Source organism: Pleurodeles waltl, chromosome 8 (genome assembly GCF_031143425.1).
Source record: "Pleurodeles waltl isolate 20211129_DDA chromosome 8, aPleWal1.hap1.20221129, whole genome shotgun sequence".
NCBI lineage: Eukaryota > Metazoa > Chordata > Amphibia > Caudata > Salamandridae > Pleurodeles > Pleurodeles waltl.
Genome location: NC_090447.1, coordinates 973,052,728 through 973,069,450, shown reverse-complemented (window position 1 = coordinate 973,069,450; position 16,723 = coordinate 973,052,728). Strand labels below are relative to the sequence as shown.

Sequence of the window (16,723 nt, the reverse complement as noted above, 5' to 3'; positions counted from 1 at the left end):
CCATCCTCTGCAGAGATTCTTGCGCAGATGGCTGCATCAGTGCTTAAGGACCACAAATATGACCCTTTCTTTTCCTTGGAAGGTGCGGGTCTCTTCCTAGACTGTCTACAAATGCTTTAGAGACCACTGAGTCGGGGTCCTCTCATTCCTCAGAATCGGAGCAGGCAAACGACCCGAAGCCCTCAGGAAAACGCAAACATATGTCTAATAGCCTCAAAGAGGACAGCCAGACCCAAAAGACTCTGTCCTTCGGCCCAGAGCCCATCATCCACCACGGTCTACCGAATGGGTTCCTTGTGCTTAGGTCACAGACTATGTCCAGGACAGAATTTGCAAGGGTTTCGACCGCAACGTGCGTAGCACTCTACGCTCCGAATGTCAACGCCCCTCACGCGCAGGGAAAGTTGCAGATACCCCGGAGTTGGATCCAAATCTGGCAACTTTTGTTAAAAAGTTCAATAAAGACGGGTTTGGACAGGGCCTAGAAAGAATGCCAGGACACACTGTTGGACATATCTGGTCCTATTACTAAGATCCTTGAACTGGCGGTACAAGCTAAGGAGTCCAGTACTCTCTTGAATCGGTACACTATATTGCAATGGTCCCAAAGAGCCATATGTTTGTTGGCAATGCAAACTGTGCTATTTCTATGGAGAGGAGACGGTCCTTCCTCATGCAGATTGATCCTAAGCTGGCAGAGTCAGCCCCCAATGAATGGGCACTTTAGCAAACGGAATGTTGTTCGGGGGCAAGTTTGTCAAAGATTTGGAAAAATATGTGGCCACTTTTTCGGCCTTGGACAAAGCTTAATCATCCATGAGTACGATGGTTAGTGGTGGCCTTTTTGCCAGGGTCGGGCGATTCAGAGGTTGTTCGCCGGGCCGTGGATTCCATCAAGCCTCACAAGGATTTTGGCAGAGGAAGAGGCTCTACCTCTGGGGGAATTCTATCCCTCCAGATCTCAAAGGGGCTACGGCCGTGGCTACTGAGGCGGTAACCGAGGCAGATCCGCCACTTTAGACAACACCACAGGTGAGAATTATTCCTTTTTCGGAAGTAATCCTGGGGGGCAGAATAAAACATTGTTTAAGTTACTGGGATGTTATTATTACAGATCCCTGGATCTTGCAAACCATTCAAGGGTTCAGACTAGAGTTCTATACAACGCCTCAGCAGTCCTGTTTACCTCACACTCTTCATTTTTTCCAAGAAGAGAGTTCTTTCATAGATCTGGAAGTTTCCGCTTTACTTTGCAAACACGCCATAGTCAAGGCCACTCCACACCCACTCTGCTTTCTCAGTCCCATTTTTCCAGTGCAGAAGAAAGGTGGAGGTTCTCAGCTGGTTCTCAATCCGAAGGACTTCAATTCTTGGATAGTATTTCCTCACTTCAAGATGGAAGGTATCCATCTTCTAAGAGACTTACTTCAAGAAAAAGATATTCTTGTACGATTAGACCTCAAGTACGCCTATCTAACCGTCCTGATCCTCGGCCCACTTCACAGATTTCTCAAATTTTTCTGGAGAGATCAATGTTACAAATTTACCGTTCTTCCATTCGGCCTGCCTTCCGCCCCATGCTGTTTTACCAAGCTCTTAAGACTAGTGGTTCAATCCCTCAGAGAGAGGTGTTCGTCTGATTATTTACCTGGACAACAGCCTTCTCATGGCCAAATCCAAAGAGACACTTATGACACGTGTCATGGACTATCCGACTTCTCCATGACTTAGGTTTTCTCATCAATCTGGAAAAGCCGCTACAGACTCCCTTTCAGAATATAGAATATTTAGGTTTTCAAATAGACTCCATCAACGCGCAACTTCTGTTGCCTCTTTCGAAGAGTATTTCTATCAAGAAAGAGTTGAGGAGAGCCCTTGCCTCTCCGATTATATCATTTTGGATGTTAGCTCGCCTCGTAGGTCTTCTGGCATCTTCCATTCAGGTGATTTTCCCAGGACCTCTCCATTATCGAGCCCTTCAGTGCTTGGTAATCTTGCACCTTTGCAGGGGCCTATCTTATTCCGAACAGATCCAGCTTTCTGACGAGGCCAAAGCAGAGATCTCTTGGTGGTTGAATTATATGGATGCTTGGAATGGCGGAGCAATTTTTGCAGCCACTCCGGAACTTGTGCTAGAGTCAGATGCCAGCCTTTGGGGTTGGGGAGCCCATTGCGGCTCAGTGACAACAGGGGAAAGATGGTCCTCTCAGGAGAAATTGCTCCAAATCAATTGCCTGGAACTCTTGGCAGGATCGTTTGCGATCTGCTCTCTATCCCCTCAGAACGCAGTGTTGCATTCTGCTGTGCTTGGACAACGTGTCGGCAGTTCGATAAATAAACTATCTGGGGAGGGGGCCCAAATCACAAGTGTTGGTAATGATAGCCAAAGAATTTTGGGAGTACTGTCTCCATCAGATTTCTGTTGTCGCGGAGTACATTCCGGGCAGGTCCAACCTGATTGCACACTGGATCTCTCGTTTCCTTAAGGATGGCAGAGATTGGAAGCTGAACCTCAGATATTCCCCAAAATCAATCTGTTATGGGGTCCTTGTTCCATCGATCTTTTTGCCTTGTGACTGAGCACACAACTTCCTCGGTTCTTCGGCTGGAGGCCGGACCCAATCAATCAATCAATCAATCAATGCATTTATAGAGCGCGCTACTCACCCGAGAGGGTCTCAAGGCGCTGGGGGGGGGGGTGTGGGGGGGGGTTACTGCTGCTCAAAAAGCCATGTTTTGAGGCGTTTCCTGAAGGCGAGATGGTCCTGGGTAGTTCTTAGGTGAGTGGGGAGGGTGTTCCATGTTTTTGCTGCCAGGTAGGTGAAGGATTTTCCTCCTGTGGTGGTTCTGCGGATGCGTGGGACGGTGGCGAGGCTGGCTGGTGGGTGTGTAGAACGAGAGGCGGCTGTTGAGGTATTCGGGACCCCTGTTGTGGAGAGCTTTGTGTGCGTGGGTGAGGAGCCTGAAGGTGATCCTCTTGTTGATGGGAAGCCAGTGCAGGTGTTTTAGGTGGGCGGATATGTGGCTGTGGCGCGGGATGTCAAGGATGAGGCGTGTGGAGGCGTTCTGTATGCGTTGGAGACGTTTCTGCTGTTTTGCGGTGGTCCCTGCGTATAAGGTGTTTCCGTAGTCTAGACGGCTTGTGACGAGGGCATGGGTCACTGTCTTTCTGGTTTCGGCGGGGATCCATCGGAAGATTTTTCGGAGCATGCGAAGGGTCATAGTGAGGAGGGGGTCCAGGATGAATCAGAGGTTGCATGCGTGGTCTGAGGGGGTTGGTGCGGTGCCTAGCACCGAGGGCCATCAGGAGTCGTCCCAGGCGGAGGGTGATTGTCCGAGGATGAGGACCTCCGTTTTGTCTGAGTTCAGCTTTAAGCGGCTGAGCTTCATCCATTCCGCGACGTCTTTCATTCCTTCCTGTAGGTTGATTTTGGCGGTGGTTGGGTCTTTGGTGAGGGAGAGTATCAGCTGGGTGTCGTCGGCGTAGGAGATGATGTTGATGTTGTGTTTGCGAGCGATGTCGGCGAGGGGGCTCATGTAGATATTGAAGAGGGTTGGGCTGAGCGAGGAGCCTTGGGGTACGCCGCAGATGATCTCGGTGGGTTCTGAGCGGAAGGGCGGGAGGTAGACTCTTTGGGTTCTGTCGGAGAGGAACAAGATGATCCAATCAAGGGCCTGTCCCAGGATTCCAGTGGAGCGGAGGCGGGTTATTAGGGTGCGATGGCACACGGTGTCGAAGGCAGCCGAGAGGTCCAGGAGGATGAGGGCGGTTGTTTCTCCATTGTCCATCCGAGTTCTGATGTCGTCGGTGACTGCGATGAGGGCGGTTTCCGTGCTGTGGTTGGCCTGAAATCCTGATTGGGAAGGGTCGAGCGAGTTGTTAGCTTCAAGAAAGTTGGTCAGCTGCTTGTTGACGGTCTTCTCGATGACCTTGGAGAAGGGGAGAAGAGAGATGGGGCGGAAGTTCTTCAGGTCGTTGGGGTCAGCCGTGGGTTTTTTCAGGAGGGCGTTGACTTCCACGTGTTTCCAGCTCTCGGGGAAGGTGGCAGATGAGAACGAGCTGTTGATGATGCTCCGGAGATAGGGGCCGATGGTGGAGTCAGCTTTGTTGAAGATGTGATGGGGGCACGGGTCCGAGGGGGAGCCGGAGGGGATGGTGTTCATGGTGATTCTGGTCTCCTCAGAGCTGATGGGGGTCCAGGTGTTGAGTGTAGTGGTGGGGGCCGTTGGTTCGGTGGTGGGCGGCGGGGTCTGTGGTCCGAAGCGGTCGTGTAGGTCTGCGATCTTCCGGTGGAAGAACGTAGCGAGGGAGTTGCAGAGTTCTTGTGAGGGCGTGATGACGTTGGAGCTGGCGCTGGGGTTGGAGAGCTTTCTGACGATGTTGAAGAGTTCCTTGCTGTTGTGCGTGTTGTTGTCTAGTCGCTCTTTGAATTATGTCTTTTTGGTGGAGCGGATCAGCTGGTGGTGTTCACGGGTGGCGATCTTGAGGGCTGACATGTTTTCTGTGGTGCGTTCTCTGCGCCAGGTTTTTTCGAGGGTACGGCAGGATTTCTTGGATTCTTTGAGGGCGTCCGTGAACCACAGTGGTTTCCTGATGCTGATCCCACTTGGGTGGCTATTAAGTGGAGCGAGGTTTTCGGCACAGTTGGCGTCAGTGTTGATGGCAGGTGGGTTTTGGTTCAGTGTTGAGAGGAGCTGCTCTGTGGAGATTTTGCTCAAGTGTCTGCGGGGGATTTGTTGTGTGCGATGGTGGTGGGCCTCCCGCTTGAAGGTGAAGTGGACGCATCTGTGGTCGGTCCAGTGTAGCTCAGAGGAGTGACTGAAGGATATGTGGTTGCTGGCGGAGAAGATGGGGTTGAGTGTGTGGCCAGCGGTGTGGGTGGGGGTGTTCACCAGTTGGTTGAGTCCGAGGTTGGCGAGGTTGTCGAGCAGGGTGGCGGTGTTGTTGTCGCTGTTTTTCTCCAGGTGGAAGTTCAGGTCCCCAAGGAGGATGTAGTCTGGTGAGGCTAGGGCGTGCGGGCTGATGAAATCTGTGATGGTTTCGCTGAATTGGGCGCGTGGGCCCGGGGGCCTGTACACGAGAGTTCCTCGGAGGGTGGTTCTGGGGTCGGTGTGGATCTGGAAGTGTACGTGTTCGGCGGCGAAGGGGGTGTCTTCGGTGGTGGTCGTGATGTTAATGGAGTTCCTGTAGATGATGGCGATTCCTCCGCCGGTTTGGTTGATGCGGTCCTTCCGGGCGATCTTGTAGCCGTCGGGGATTGCAATGGCGATGTCAGGAGCCGAGGAGGCGTTCATCCAGGTTTCTGTGATGAAGGCGACGTATGGTGCTATTGTGTCCAGGAGCTCTCATAGTTTGATGGTGGAGCGTGTGTTGAGAAGGATGCACTTGAGGTGGCTGTTGGTGAGAGTGCCGGTAGGAGATCTGCAGGCTCGGTGGAATGTGTACTTGCAGGCTTGACTGGTGAAGGGTCCGTGAGTGCGTTTAGGGCTGGCTTGGTAGCAGGTGGCTGTTCGTCCGGGGTTGAAAGGAAATTCAGAAGCAAAACGCAACTGGAGAGAAAGGAAATTCAGAAGCAAAGCGCAACAGGAGAGAAAGGAAATTCAGAAGCAAAGCGCAACAGGAGAGAAAGGAAATTCAGAAGCAAAGCGCCACAGGAGAGAAAGGAAATTCAGAAGCAAAGTACAACAGGAGAGAAAGGAAATTCAGAAGCAAAGCGCAACAGGTGAGAAAGGAAATTCAGAAGCAAAGCACAACAGGAGAGAAAGGAAATTCAGAAGCAAAGTACAACAGGAGAGAAAGAAAATTCAGAAGCAAAGCGCAAAGGTAACCTAACACCTTCAAACAAGTGGCAGGGGCCTGGGCAGGTGGAGCTGCAGCGGCGGGGAAGCGACCTACCCGAGGGTCAAGGGTCGCTATGGCAATTGGGTCAGACAGTTTCCTTCAGTCATGGCTGAAGTATCTGCTATATGTTTTTCCCCCGTTTACCATGATTCAGAGAGTACTCTCTCAGGTGAGGAGACAATCGGGGGAAGTGGTCGTTGTGACTCCGCTTTGAAAAGCTCAGCCATGGTTCCCAGTGACGATGGAACTCTAATATGCCCTTCCAATTCTTATTCCAGCGTTTCAATCTCTGTTGCTGGACCAAGCAAGGCTACCTCATCTGCTAATAGTGACGGAACAGTTGTCCCTAATGGCATGGAGACTTTCAGGAACAGTTGGCAAATGCCAGGTGTTTCAGACAAGGCTTTGTTCGTCCTGTCCCAGTCCTGGGCTCCCTCTACTCACAAACGATAGAAATATTTGCGGAAGTGATGGACTGATTGGTGTAGTGAACGGAGTATCAATCCCTTGGGGGCAAAGGTTAGTATAATTGTGAATTTCCTCTCCGATCTAGCAGCCCAAGATTTGGCATATAGTACGATCAATCATTTTAGGTCAGCTATTTCAGTGGGTCGTCTCCATATTGATGGAGAATCTTTGGGTGAACATTGTAGGAAGCTGGCTCCGTATATACTATATCAAAATGAGATATAGTGTGCACAGAGTCCAAGGGTTCCCTAAGAGGCTTGACAGAGGCAAGAATAGATAAAACTAATGCTCTATTTATGGTAGTGTGGTTGAGCAGTTAGGCGTATCAGAGGGTATATTAAGCATTTGTTGTACACACACACACAAACAATAAGTGAAAACACACACTCAGTGACTTAACTCCAGGCCAAAAGGTTTTTATATAGAACAATATTCTTTCGTTCATTTATTTCGAGAACCACAAGATTCAGTTAGCAGGGAAGCACATTAAATGAAAGGTACTTTACACAGTAATACTTGGAACTTTGAATGGATGTACACAACGTACACAGTTTACTTTAAAATGGCAAAAGGCTATTTTAAAAGTGGACACTGCAATTCTCAACAGTTCCTGGGGGAGGTAAGTAAAGTACAGTTTTTGAGGTAAGTAACAAACTTACGGGTTCAATCTCCGGGGCATAGGTAGCCCACCGTTGGGGGTTGAAGATAACCCCACACACCCAGCGCCAGCAACACTGGGCCGGTTAGGTGCAGAGGTCAAACAGGAGCCAAAATAACATGGGCCCCTATAGAGATGGGGGTACTCCGGTTACGGTCTGCTTGCAAGTAAGTATCTGCGTTGTAGGAGGGCAGAGGAGAGGGGGTTGGAAGAGTACTGGAGGGGTCCCAAGTAGGCACAAAAACCACACCCTCAGCGGCTTGGGGGCAGCCGGGTGCAGTGTGCAAACAGGGTGTTGGGTTCTTAATAGAACTCTATGGAGTGACCCTGGGGTTACTTAGGCGCTGCAAACAGGGTACAAGGGGGCCTCTCGGGCAAGCCACCGTCTGGGAAAGGGTCCGGGCCACCTGCTGGTCATTGCTGCAGTGTTGGTTGGTTTCTCTCGGGCCTGGGGGCTGTGGGTGCAGTGCTTATCTAGGCAACGGATATCTTCGTCTCGGGCAGTTGCGGTCGGGGGGGGGTCCTCGGGATTCCCTCTGCAGGCATCGTCATGGGGGTGTAGAGAGGACAGCCCAGGATGGACTCAGTCGGAGTCGCCTGGGGATCCTCTATGGCTAGTTGGTTTCTCTGTACATGGGCCGGGGACGTTGGGTGCAGGATAGTTGGACTCGCACTTCTAGAGTGAGGTGAGAGTCCCTTTAAAGATGGCTTCTTTGTCTTCTTTTTGGACAGGTCCACTGTCCACAGGAGTTTCTTGGTCCTGAGTGATGCAAGTAGTCCCAGGGAGGCTTTTCGCTGGTCTGGCAGTATGCGTTGCTGCTTTTCTTGTAGCTTTTTGAAGCAGGAGACGGGCTGGTAGGGCTGGGGCCAAGTCAGTTGGTGTCTCCTCTTCTCTGTGGGGTTTTTGAGCTCAGCAGTCCTTCTTTCTTGAGGTCGTCAGGAATCTGAAGAGCTGGGTTCAGGGTTGCCCCTAATTACTAAATTTAGGAGTGTGTTAGATTCAAGGGGCAGCAGCCAATGGCTACTGTCCCTCAGGGAGGCTACACCCTCCTTGTGCCCACTACTTCTAGGAAGGGGGCACATCCCTATCCCTATTGGTCCTAATCCACCTAAGCAAAATGGAGGATTTCACAAGGGAGGGTCACATCAGCTCTGGACCCCTTAGGGGTGGTCCTCGCTGAGGGGGCGGCGACTCCTTGTTTTTCCTCACTATCCCTTTAGACTTGCCGCCAAAAGTGGGGGCTTGTCCGGGGGGGTGGCATCGCCACTTTCTGGAGCACTGTAACACCAGGCCTGAGCCTTTGAGGCTCACCGCCAGGTGTTACAGTTCCTGCAGGGGGAGGTGCGAGGCACCTCCAACTAGGGCAGGCTTTGTTTCTGACCACAGAGTGCACAAAGGCACTGAACCCCACGTTGTCAGAAACTCATCTGGAAGTGGCAGGCTTGCATAGACCGGTCAGCCTTACACTAGCAGTTGGGCTAACATACAGGGGGCATCTCTAAGATGCCGTGTGTGTGCATTTTTCAATAAATCCTACACTGGCATCAGTGTGGATTTATTGTGCTGAGAAGTTTGATACCAAACTTTGCAGTATTCAGTGTAGCCATTATGGTGCTGTGGAGTTCGTAATGACAAACTCCCAGACAATATACTCAGTATAGCTACCCTGCACTTACAATGTCTAAGAATTGACTTAGACACTGTAGGGGCGTAGTGCTCATGCAGCTATGCCCTCACTTGAGGTATAGTGCACCCTGCCTTAGGGCTGTAGGGCCTGCTAGCGGGGTGGCTTATCTATGACACAGGCAGTGGTTTGTGGGCATGGCACTCTGAGGGGAGTGCCATGTCGACTGTCTTATCTCCCCACTAGCACACACAAGCTGCAAAGCAGTGTGCATGTACTGAGTGAGGGGTCCCTGAGGGTGGCATCATACATGCTGCAGCCCTTAGGGACCTTCCCTGGCCACAGGGCCCTTGGTGCCAGAGATACCTTTTACAAGGGACTTAACTGTGTGCCAGGGCTGTGCCAATTGTGGAAACAAAGGTACAGTTTTAGGGAAAGAACACTGGTGCTGGGGCCTGGTGAGCAGGGCACCAGCACACTTCCAATCAAAGCTGGCATCAACACTAGGCAAAATGTGGGGTGTGACCATGCCAACAGTGGCATTTTCCTACAAACATCCATTAGTTTGTAAGCTGTTGCATGGTATCAGGATGGTTAATCCTCCCAAGCCTAAATATTAAGTGCTTTGGGATGCTGATGTGGTTTTACGATTCCTGAAAGCTTGGCCCTGTAACAAAGACCTTACACGCAAACAGTTAGCTGGGAAGCTGACAACCCTTCTTTGTCTAATTTCCTGTTGTCGAGTAGCGTTGGATTTAGCAGGTAGAGTATTTACTCCTTCGGGAGTATCATTTACTATTTCCAAAAGAACAAAACCTGATTCTAAATGTGTTTCTTACCCTGCTTTTCCACATCATAAAAAACTGTGTGTAGTTCAATGTTGGAAGGTGTATGAGGAGTCCACTCGAGAAGTTCACCGGGACTTTCAGGGTCAACTATTCATTTAATTACAAAACCCTTTTGGTCCAGTGTCATCAGCTACATTAGGTCGATAGGTTAGATGGTTAATGACCGAAGCTGGGATTGATACCTCCAATTTGGGGGCTCATTCAGTCAAAGGAGCTATGACTTCTTAGGCCTTTTCAACAGGTTCTCGCTTGGAGGACATTATGGCAGCGGCTGATTGGTCAACCGACTATTCCTTTGGAGTATTTTACCATAAACCTATTGTTGATGAGGCTTCAGTTATAGTAAATCGACTTTGAACTAGCAAAATCTGAAGCCTCCGTTCCAGACATAGAATACAAACTTTTCTAGTTATCACGTTAAGAAATTTCAGTTCTATTAAGGACATGGAGGCGAGGTCTATCCCACCCTTTTTAGACAATACTAAAATGAAAATGATTTTATGTTAAAGACTAAAATGGTGTAACAATATGTGTCAAATTTATATATATATATATATATATTTATATATATATATGCACACACACACACACACACACACATATACACACACACGCGCTCTTCGCCCGTTAGTCTAAGTCTGAGAACCGTTTTTAGTACTATTTTATTTGTCCATTGTTTAGATGGAGATAAGAATTTGTGAGTTCTGAGGATTAATCCTGGTTCTCTGCAAGTTGGTGTCCCGTTGATTCCACTTCCGGATGTTGCAGTTCAGTTTTCGTGCAGTTGATGACGCTTTGTTGGACTTCATCTCGCAAAGAAAGAGGAAGGTCTTTGTAAATGATGACTTTTATATATGAGGGCTAGCTATTATTGGACAGTATGGTGGACTACATCGGATCTTGGGAAATGTAGTTTTTTTCTGTTATGTTTTCATTGGCTGCTGCAAGTTTATCCAGTAAAGCGAGAGAAGCATAATTCTCGCCTCTGTGTCCTTGATAAAATTGAAAATTCTTGACACGATAGCTAGAACATTTTGTATTCCTGTTTACAAATTATAGCATGCAAAACATGCTGGGAGATCTTATGCATGGTAATATGCACTATATCTCCAGCAAAGGTATCACCTTCTGTTGATACCAATCCAGTCTGCCACACTTTTTAGCTCACATCTAGTTATTATGTGTCCACTCGTGCTAAATGAGAGAAATATCTTTAAAAACACTATTTTTAGGGAGAGGGGACTTCTACCTGTAAACTAATTTGCTCTCTTTTTTGAAGTCATTTTTAAAAGGGACTGGTTTAAGTATCTTCTTTTTATTGTTTAGTTTTGCTTGTTTATATTTGCTCAATTATCGACTATTATAATTGACCTTTACATGGATATAGAATGTCTAATAAACTTTATTTCTCATTCATTCATTCAGAGTGTTATATTTGTTAAACAGAGAAATGTTTCTGTGAAACAGATATAGAGAAAAGAACATGGTTCTTCTGAGCAGGCACCAGAGTCTGGGCTATATTCCTCCTCTAAGAATGTTGGGTCAATTTCATCCACTTAATTTATTCTCTGGTCTCCCGAGACTGAATACACTAAGGAAAGCTTGATGAAGGTGTCCATGATTCGTCTAAGACGACACTGACTAAGAGCGTAACAGGTCTGCATGTGATTTGGTCTGAGAGTGAACTAGTGGAGTCCAGATTTTCTTGCAAAGCATCTTAGCCACCTCTTGAAAAGCTATTATGTCACCCACAGGAGACACCCTCAATTGGAGGATTCTGGAGACTAAAAGAACAGTTTACCTGCCAATTTTATCGGCCATGGCTTGTTTCCATGTCCAGGGTCACATGATGCCTTCTGGATGTTGGTGTCACTTCTATCAGATGTCTTTGTTGATCTTCTACAGGAAGATCTTCAGAAGAACTGGTCTCGGACTGTTCTGATGGTGTGGCTACATGTCTGGAATGCAATGGACGGCTCCTCTATGGATTTGTGATTACAGAGTAGCTGGATGTTCTTTGTGTCAATGTTTCTTAAGCCAATTTCCTCTCCTATTGGTGATGTGTGTCGAAGGCACACATACCAGAGTCTTAGGTGCCACAGAAAGTGGTTGCCCTGCTGGAGTATTGATGTCACATAAGGCAGAGAAGGAGCTCTAGTTTCCTACTACACAGCCAGAAACCATCTAAGCTCCTTACTGGGGTCTCCCATAGGATGGGCAAAGAGGACAGCAGCATGATCATCCACCATGAACTTTGGCTCAACATCTTGTAATACACACTAGGGGCCGTATTATGGAAAGTGCCCCAGTGGTGCAACGGGCATGTGTCCCTGTTCTGTGCACACCCTGGGGCACTTTATTACAGAAAGGGCTGCAGACGTTTGTGGGACCCTTTCTGTAATACACAACGCTGGTGCACATATAATGCCAGCGCCATCATTGGAGGGTGTGTCCTCATTTGCATGGGGGTGTGGCCCCATGCAAATGAGGGAATTCCCGTTTCTCTGCATCATATTATAGAAGTGGGTGCAGAGGCAAAAAAGTTGTCAGGAGGCGCACGGGCAGCGAGCCACCTAAAAGTTGGTGTACCCTAAGTGCACCCCCACCTCCCCAAGAGACAGCCCCCTGCTGGCAGGTGCATTCACTCACTGCATCGTTCTGGAAGGGGATCTCTAATAACCCCTTAAAAGTGCAGGCAGATTGGCACTTGAACAGTGAAACACTGAGCAGCTGCTTCAAAGGCTCTCTGCTTTTCACTTGAATGCGCTGCCCCCAGGGAAGCGTATGTTCACAGCTGGCCTGTGGGCAGTGCATTTAATGTAAGAGGGCACACTTTTTCTGGTTGAACCTGGCAGACCTGTTTTAAGGTGCACCAAGGCGCAAACAGAGAAAGTGTGCTCTACATGTAATAGGGCCCCCAGCTCATGTCACTAAAGAGTCGTACTGACTGATGACGCTCCTCAGCATCAAACAAGATTGCTTTGAAGCTCTTAACTACATTATTAACCACAATAGCTCCAGGAGACTCGGTAAATCAAAAATACAAAATAATAAAAAGGAAAGCACCAACAACAATGTAATGACAAAACAAATGTAATTATACAAAAATCCCTTATAAACCATTAAACAATGGCTCCACAAAAACACACTGCCATACAAGTATACATACTCCGTGTTTAGAGTCAAAAGCGATGGATCCCAAATACAAATAAAGAAAACAAAACAGGGTTAATGCAGACATTAAATACATTGCTCATATTCGATCAGCTTCAACGCCGTTTCGACCCATTATTGTTTACAGGGTCATCATCAGGACATAAAACTAATGGAGCACATATGATAATCTACAAAACAAAAAAATAATAGAATAGAAATATGATAAGATACCTTTGAAGAAATAACACATTCGATCCATTTTATCAACCCTCAAAAAATGAATCCTAAAAAACATCAATAGGAATAATTAATATCCACACAATCTTAACCCATGACACCATGAGTGGCATAAACCCCAAAAAAAGAAAAATCGCACATGCCATCACAAGTGCAAAACCTAACACCAAATCCCAAAAAAAAAAACACACCTACTTGTATCAGGAGCAGAAACTTCAATAAAAATTAAAAATCCCAGTCACTTAAAGGAAACACGTTGAAAACCTAAACGCAAATATGGGACATAACATTTTTTTTAATTACTGTGGCCACTAGCTAGAGACCACTATCACGCAGAAATTATCGTGGTATTAAAGGCCACTTACCCAAAGGCAATTCAACAATGCACAACCCATTCCAGAAATAACCAAAATACAAGTGCAAACAAGTTCGAAATACTCTTCCGTAGCCGCGTTACATAAGAAAAACAGGATTACAATCGAATCAGCATTTTTTAAGCGTACTAATCACTCACAGCACGCCTGCACTGGAAACAAATACTGGTCTCCGATAAGATCCACTGCAACAGCAGCCACAAAAACCAAAAGCACGTGTCAAAAAAAAAAAACATCACTATTCATATTGAGCAGGCGCACGCATATAGCATTTAGTTCATTGCCCCAAGTTCTGGGTTTGCAGGGCAGCTCCTGTAGTTTGTATATTTATTGAAGCTCTTGACGTCACAAAGTGAGAAATGTTAGACGTTCAGCACTACATCTGAATGGTGCTGATGCAGAGTTTGTAGAACGGTTTATAAAGGTGTGTGTTTGGGGGGGAAGGGGGGTTGTACTTGCAGTATACTTAAAGAGGCCAAGGGAGTAAGGCCTTCTCTTTTTGCGTCATCTAGTGAAAAGGACAGCATAGGAGAATGATCCAACTCATTTGAGAGCTCTTGTTGCTTAGCTCAAGTTAAACCGATTTTTAGCCAACTGTCTTCTGCAAGACATCTCTGGGTGTTACATTCCTAAATTCTGCAACAATCCAAACAGACCACGCACCCTCATGGTGGTAATTCTTCATGGAAGATATTCTGCTACAGCAAATAAATCTGTTAAAACAGTAGGTATTGTAACTGGACAAAAGAAAAATACCACCTTAGAAATAAACTGTGTAATGAAGGTGACTCACGTTTTCAAACAAAAACAATAACAGTGGCAGAAAAGCAAATGTTTTGATTGTGGCACTTGTGCAACAAAATTTTATATAGCCACGTACCCTACTTTGTCAGTGGCTGAGATTAAGTCAAGCAATCCATTCGTCACACAAGGGATGTGCCCAAATGTGTGGCCTATCCATTCTGCCACAGGACTCCACCTATACCTTGACAAAGCCTAAGTAAGCCAAAACTGGTCTGGGGTTGCTAGTGTTCTCACCTGGAATGGACCTGGACCTCGCAATCTGGGGAGATTTGTTCCTATTGGTGCAGGAGAGGACTGATTTGCACGTTGCAGGTCTCTGTCTAGACACATATAATAGGTGACAAATAGTGAACTGTAGTGCAGCCCTCATGATTGACAGTCTGAGATTAATTCAAGCATTGTTCATTGCAAAACGTTCGTTGTGGCTGTAAAGATTATCTAAAGCTGTTAATATTGTATGAGTGCACGATACAAACAAAGTGCACAATGCCACATCCACCATTTCTTACCGCGGTGAAGAAACATATCAAGCTGATCCAGGAGGAAGGACTTCAGCTCAGGTTCACTCTTGTCTTTCTTCAGCAAAGCAATGATATACCTAGCCAGAGCAGATGGATCTGCATCACAACTAATAAACATAAAGAATAAGGTGTTAGTGTCTACCTTAAAGAAAAAAACTCTGAAATTACAATTTCACTGCTTTTTAAAACACAGCTCCAGCCACAATGTACACCTCTAAGGATTTCAGTTCTGTCACTTTGAAGCTTTCATGTGGCGAACGTGCACAGAGGGAAGCAAACATATGAAATCCTAACATTTGACATGGAGACCCACGTGCCACACAAACAGGTACATCAATGGGCTAAGGAGAGCTGTTTAGAAGGAAGCAACATGTTAGAGTTACTACGTGGTTTTATCTCACCAGATCACTGCTTCCAGTCTCGCACTTTAGAAAGCTATTCATTCTTTAATCTGTAGTACTGGTTTGTTCAAACAAACCTGAAAACACTCATGATAAATGTAAGCCTATTTGCAATTTGTGGAGTGTCTTTCTAAAGGTGAATGAAAGGTACATGTGGCTAAATACCATCTTTAGGTTTTTAACGGTTTTTACTGAAATTCAACACAGATTCCAAATAAATTCCTCTTGGTGAAACCTACTGGACTGATACCAATTTTCACCACTAACCGCAACGGAAAGACTTATTAGTAAACTACACTCTGCCTTTATCGCCATACGTCACTTGCTGGGTTCTAGTCAGACCAGAAAAGGCAAAGGAGCAGAGAGACTACGCATGAAAAATACTGAAACAACCATTTTTATCATATATTCCCACTGCTCATGCCCTTCCAGCTCCCCAGAGGTAGAGTTCAAGCACACAAGCAGCCATACCATCCCCTTCAGTGCCCAAATGTACCTTCAAAGAAAATTACTCCAAGAGTGCACACATCATCACCAACCAGGGTCACTCGGTGGGGAAAAGACTGGGGAGGTTAAAAAAAAAGGGGGGGGGGGGGGCCTGAGTCTCTTTGCGCAAACACACACACCCACACACACACACTTTTCTGCAGGGAAGGAACTAAAACGAGAGTGTGGCACACTCAAGTAGCTTGCCACTCATTTCAATGATAGCCGTCATTCTAAACAGAGTCTCAGCACTTAGATTGGGGAAGAAGAAGCAGTTTATGCAAAATAACTTTTCTTTTCTTTACTGCTGCGGGTAGTGCCCTCTCTCACTCTCCAGGCCAGACTCAATGTCACTATCAAAGCGTTACCAGTCTCCACATCATAATCTTTGAAAGCCAAAATCTACCACATACCGCCTGGAGCACCTTCTCAGCATTCAGAGCCTACAGCTCATCCATGTTCCCAACATCTCCTTCAGTAGTGACTCAAGTGGATTTTACACATCAACTAAGCACTCCTAATAATGACAAGCACAGATTTTTATTTATTTATTTTTTAAGCCAAGCCAGTTTGGTCTCCATCGAACCAAAGTGCTATCATGTTCGCTTTAAAGGACCTCAAGTTCTATACCTCAGCACTGAAGCAATGGAGTTGCAGGACTAACACCTGAAGTTTAGCTGCAGAAGTCACGATACCTGTCACTTCATCCATCAGCCCTTAAATTTAAATCTTTCTTTTGACGGCTCTCACTACCTTGTTAACGCTGCCTGTGGTCTCAGCCAGATCACTCGTCAATTCGGCTAGATTTCAAAAGGGCCTACTCCTGGCATCAAGTTCCGCTTCAGCGGAGGATCCAGTATCATGCTTTTCTTTTCTCTTCCTTGATGCACCCCTTGATTGGTGAAGAATATCCTCTGCATCAATGCCAGTCGACCAGGTCATCCAGGAACAGCAGCATCAATCTCATGGCATGAATTGTCACTCAGGCAGCGCTGGGCTACATACCACAGCTGCTGTATTCATGGGACTGCCACCACAGCGGTTACTCCGGTGCCCAGTGTGCGGGGCACACACCTCTTCCATTAACCAAGGTCAGGTAGAAGCTGGGTCTCTGCTTTAAATCCTTTCACAAAGGTAACGGTGTTGCATCATTCAAGGGCTGTGTTTCCATCACTCGCTCTCTGTGCTCCAAGGTACCCTTGCAACCAGGGTTAGGCAAAACAGGAGACTGATTAGGACCCTAGAATTGAGCTCCAAGAAGTGCTGCCATCTGTCTGCCCTTTCCAAAGATGATATGTTTAAA

At 47.0% G+C, this 16,723-nt stretch overlaps 1 protein-coding gene across 1 annotated transcript in view; it reads right to left on the bottom strand.

The window, feature by feature from the left end:
• The window catches only part of LOC138249571 (uncharacterized), a 230,186-nt gene that overhangs the window by 189,115 nt on the left and 24,348 nt on the right, over nt 1-16,723 (bottom strand). Inside the window, exon 3 of the mRNA XM_069203515.1 lies at nt 14,522-14,640. Within this exon, the coding sequence (XP_069059616.1) occupies nt 14,522-14,640 (119 nt within the window). The remainder of the gene's footprint in view (nt 1-14,521; nt 14,641-16,723) is intronic.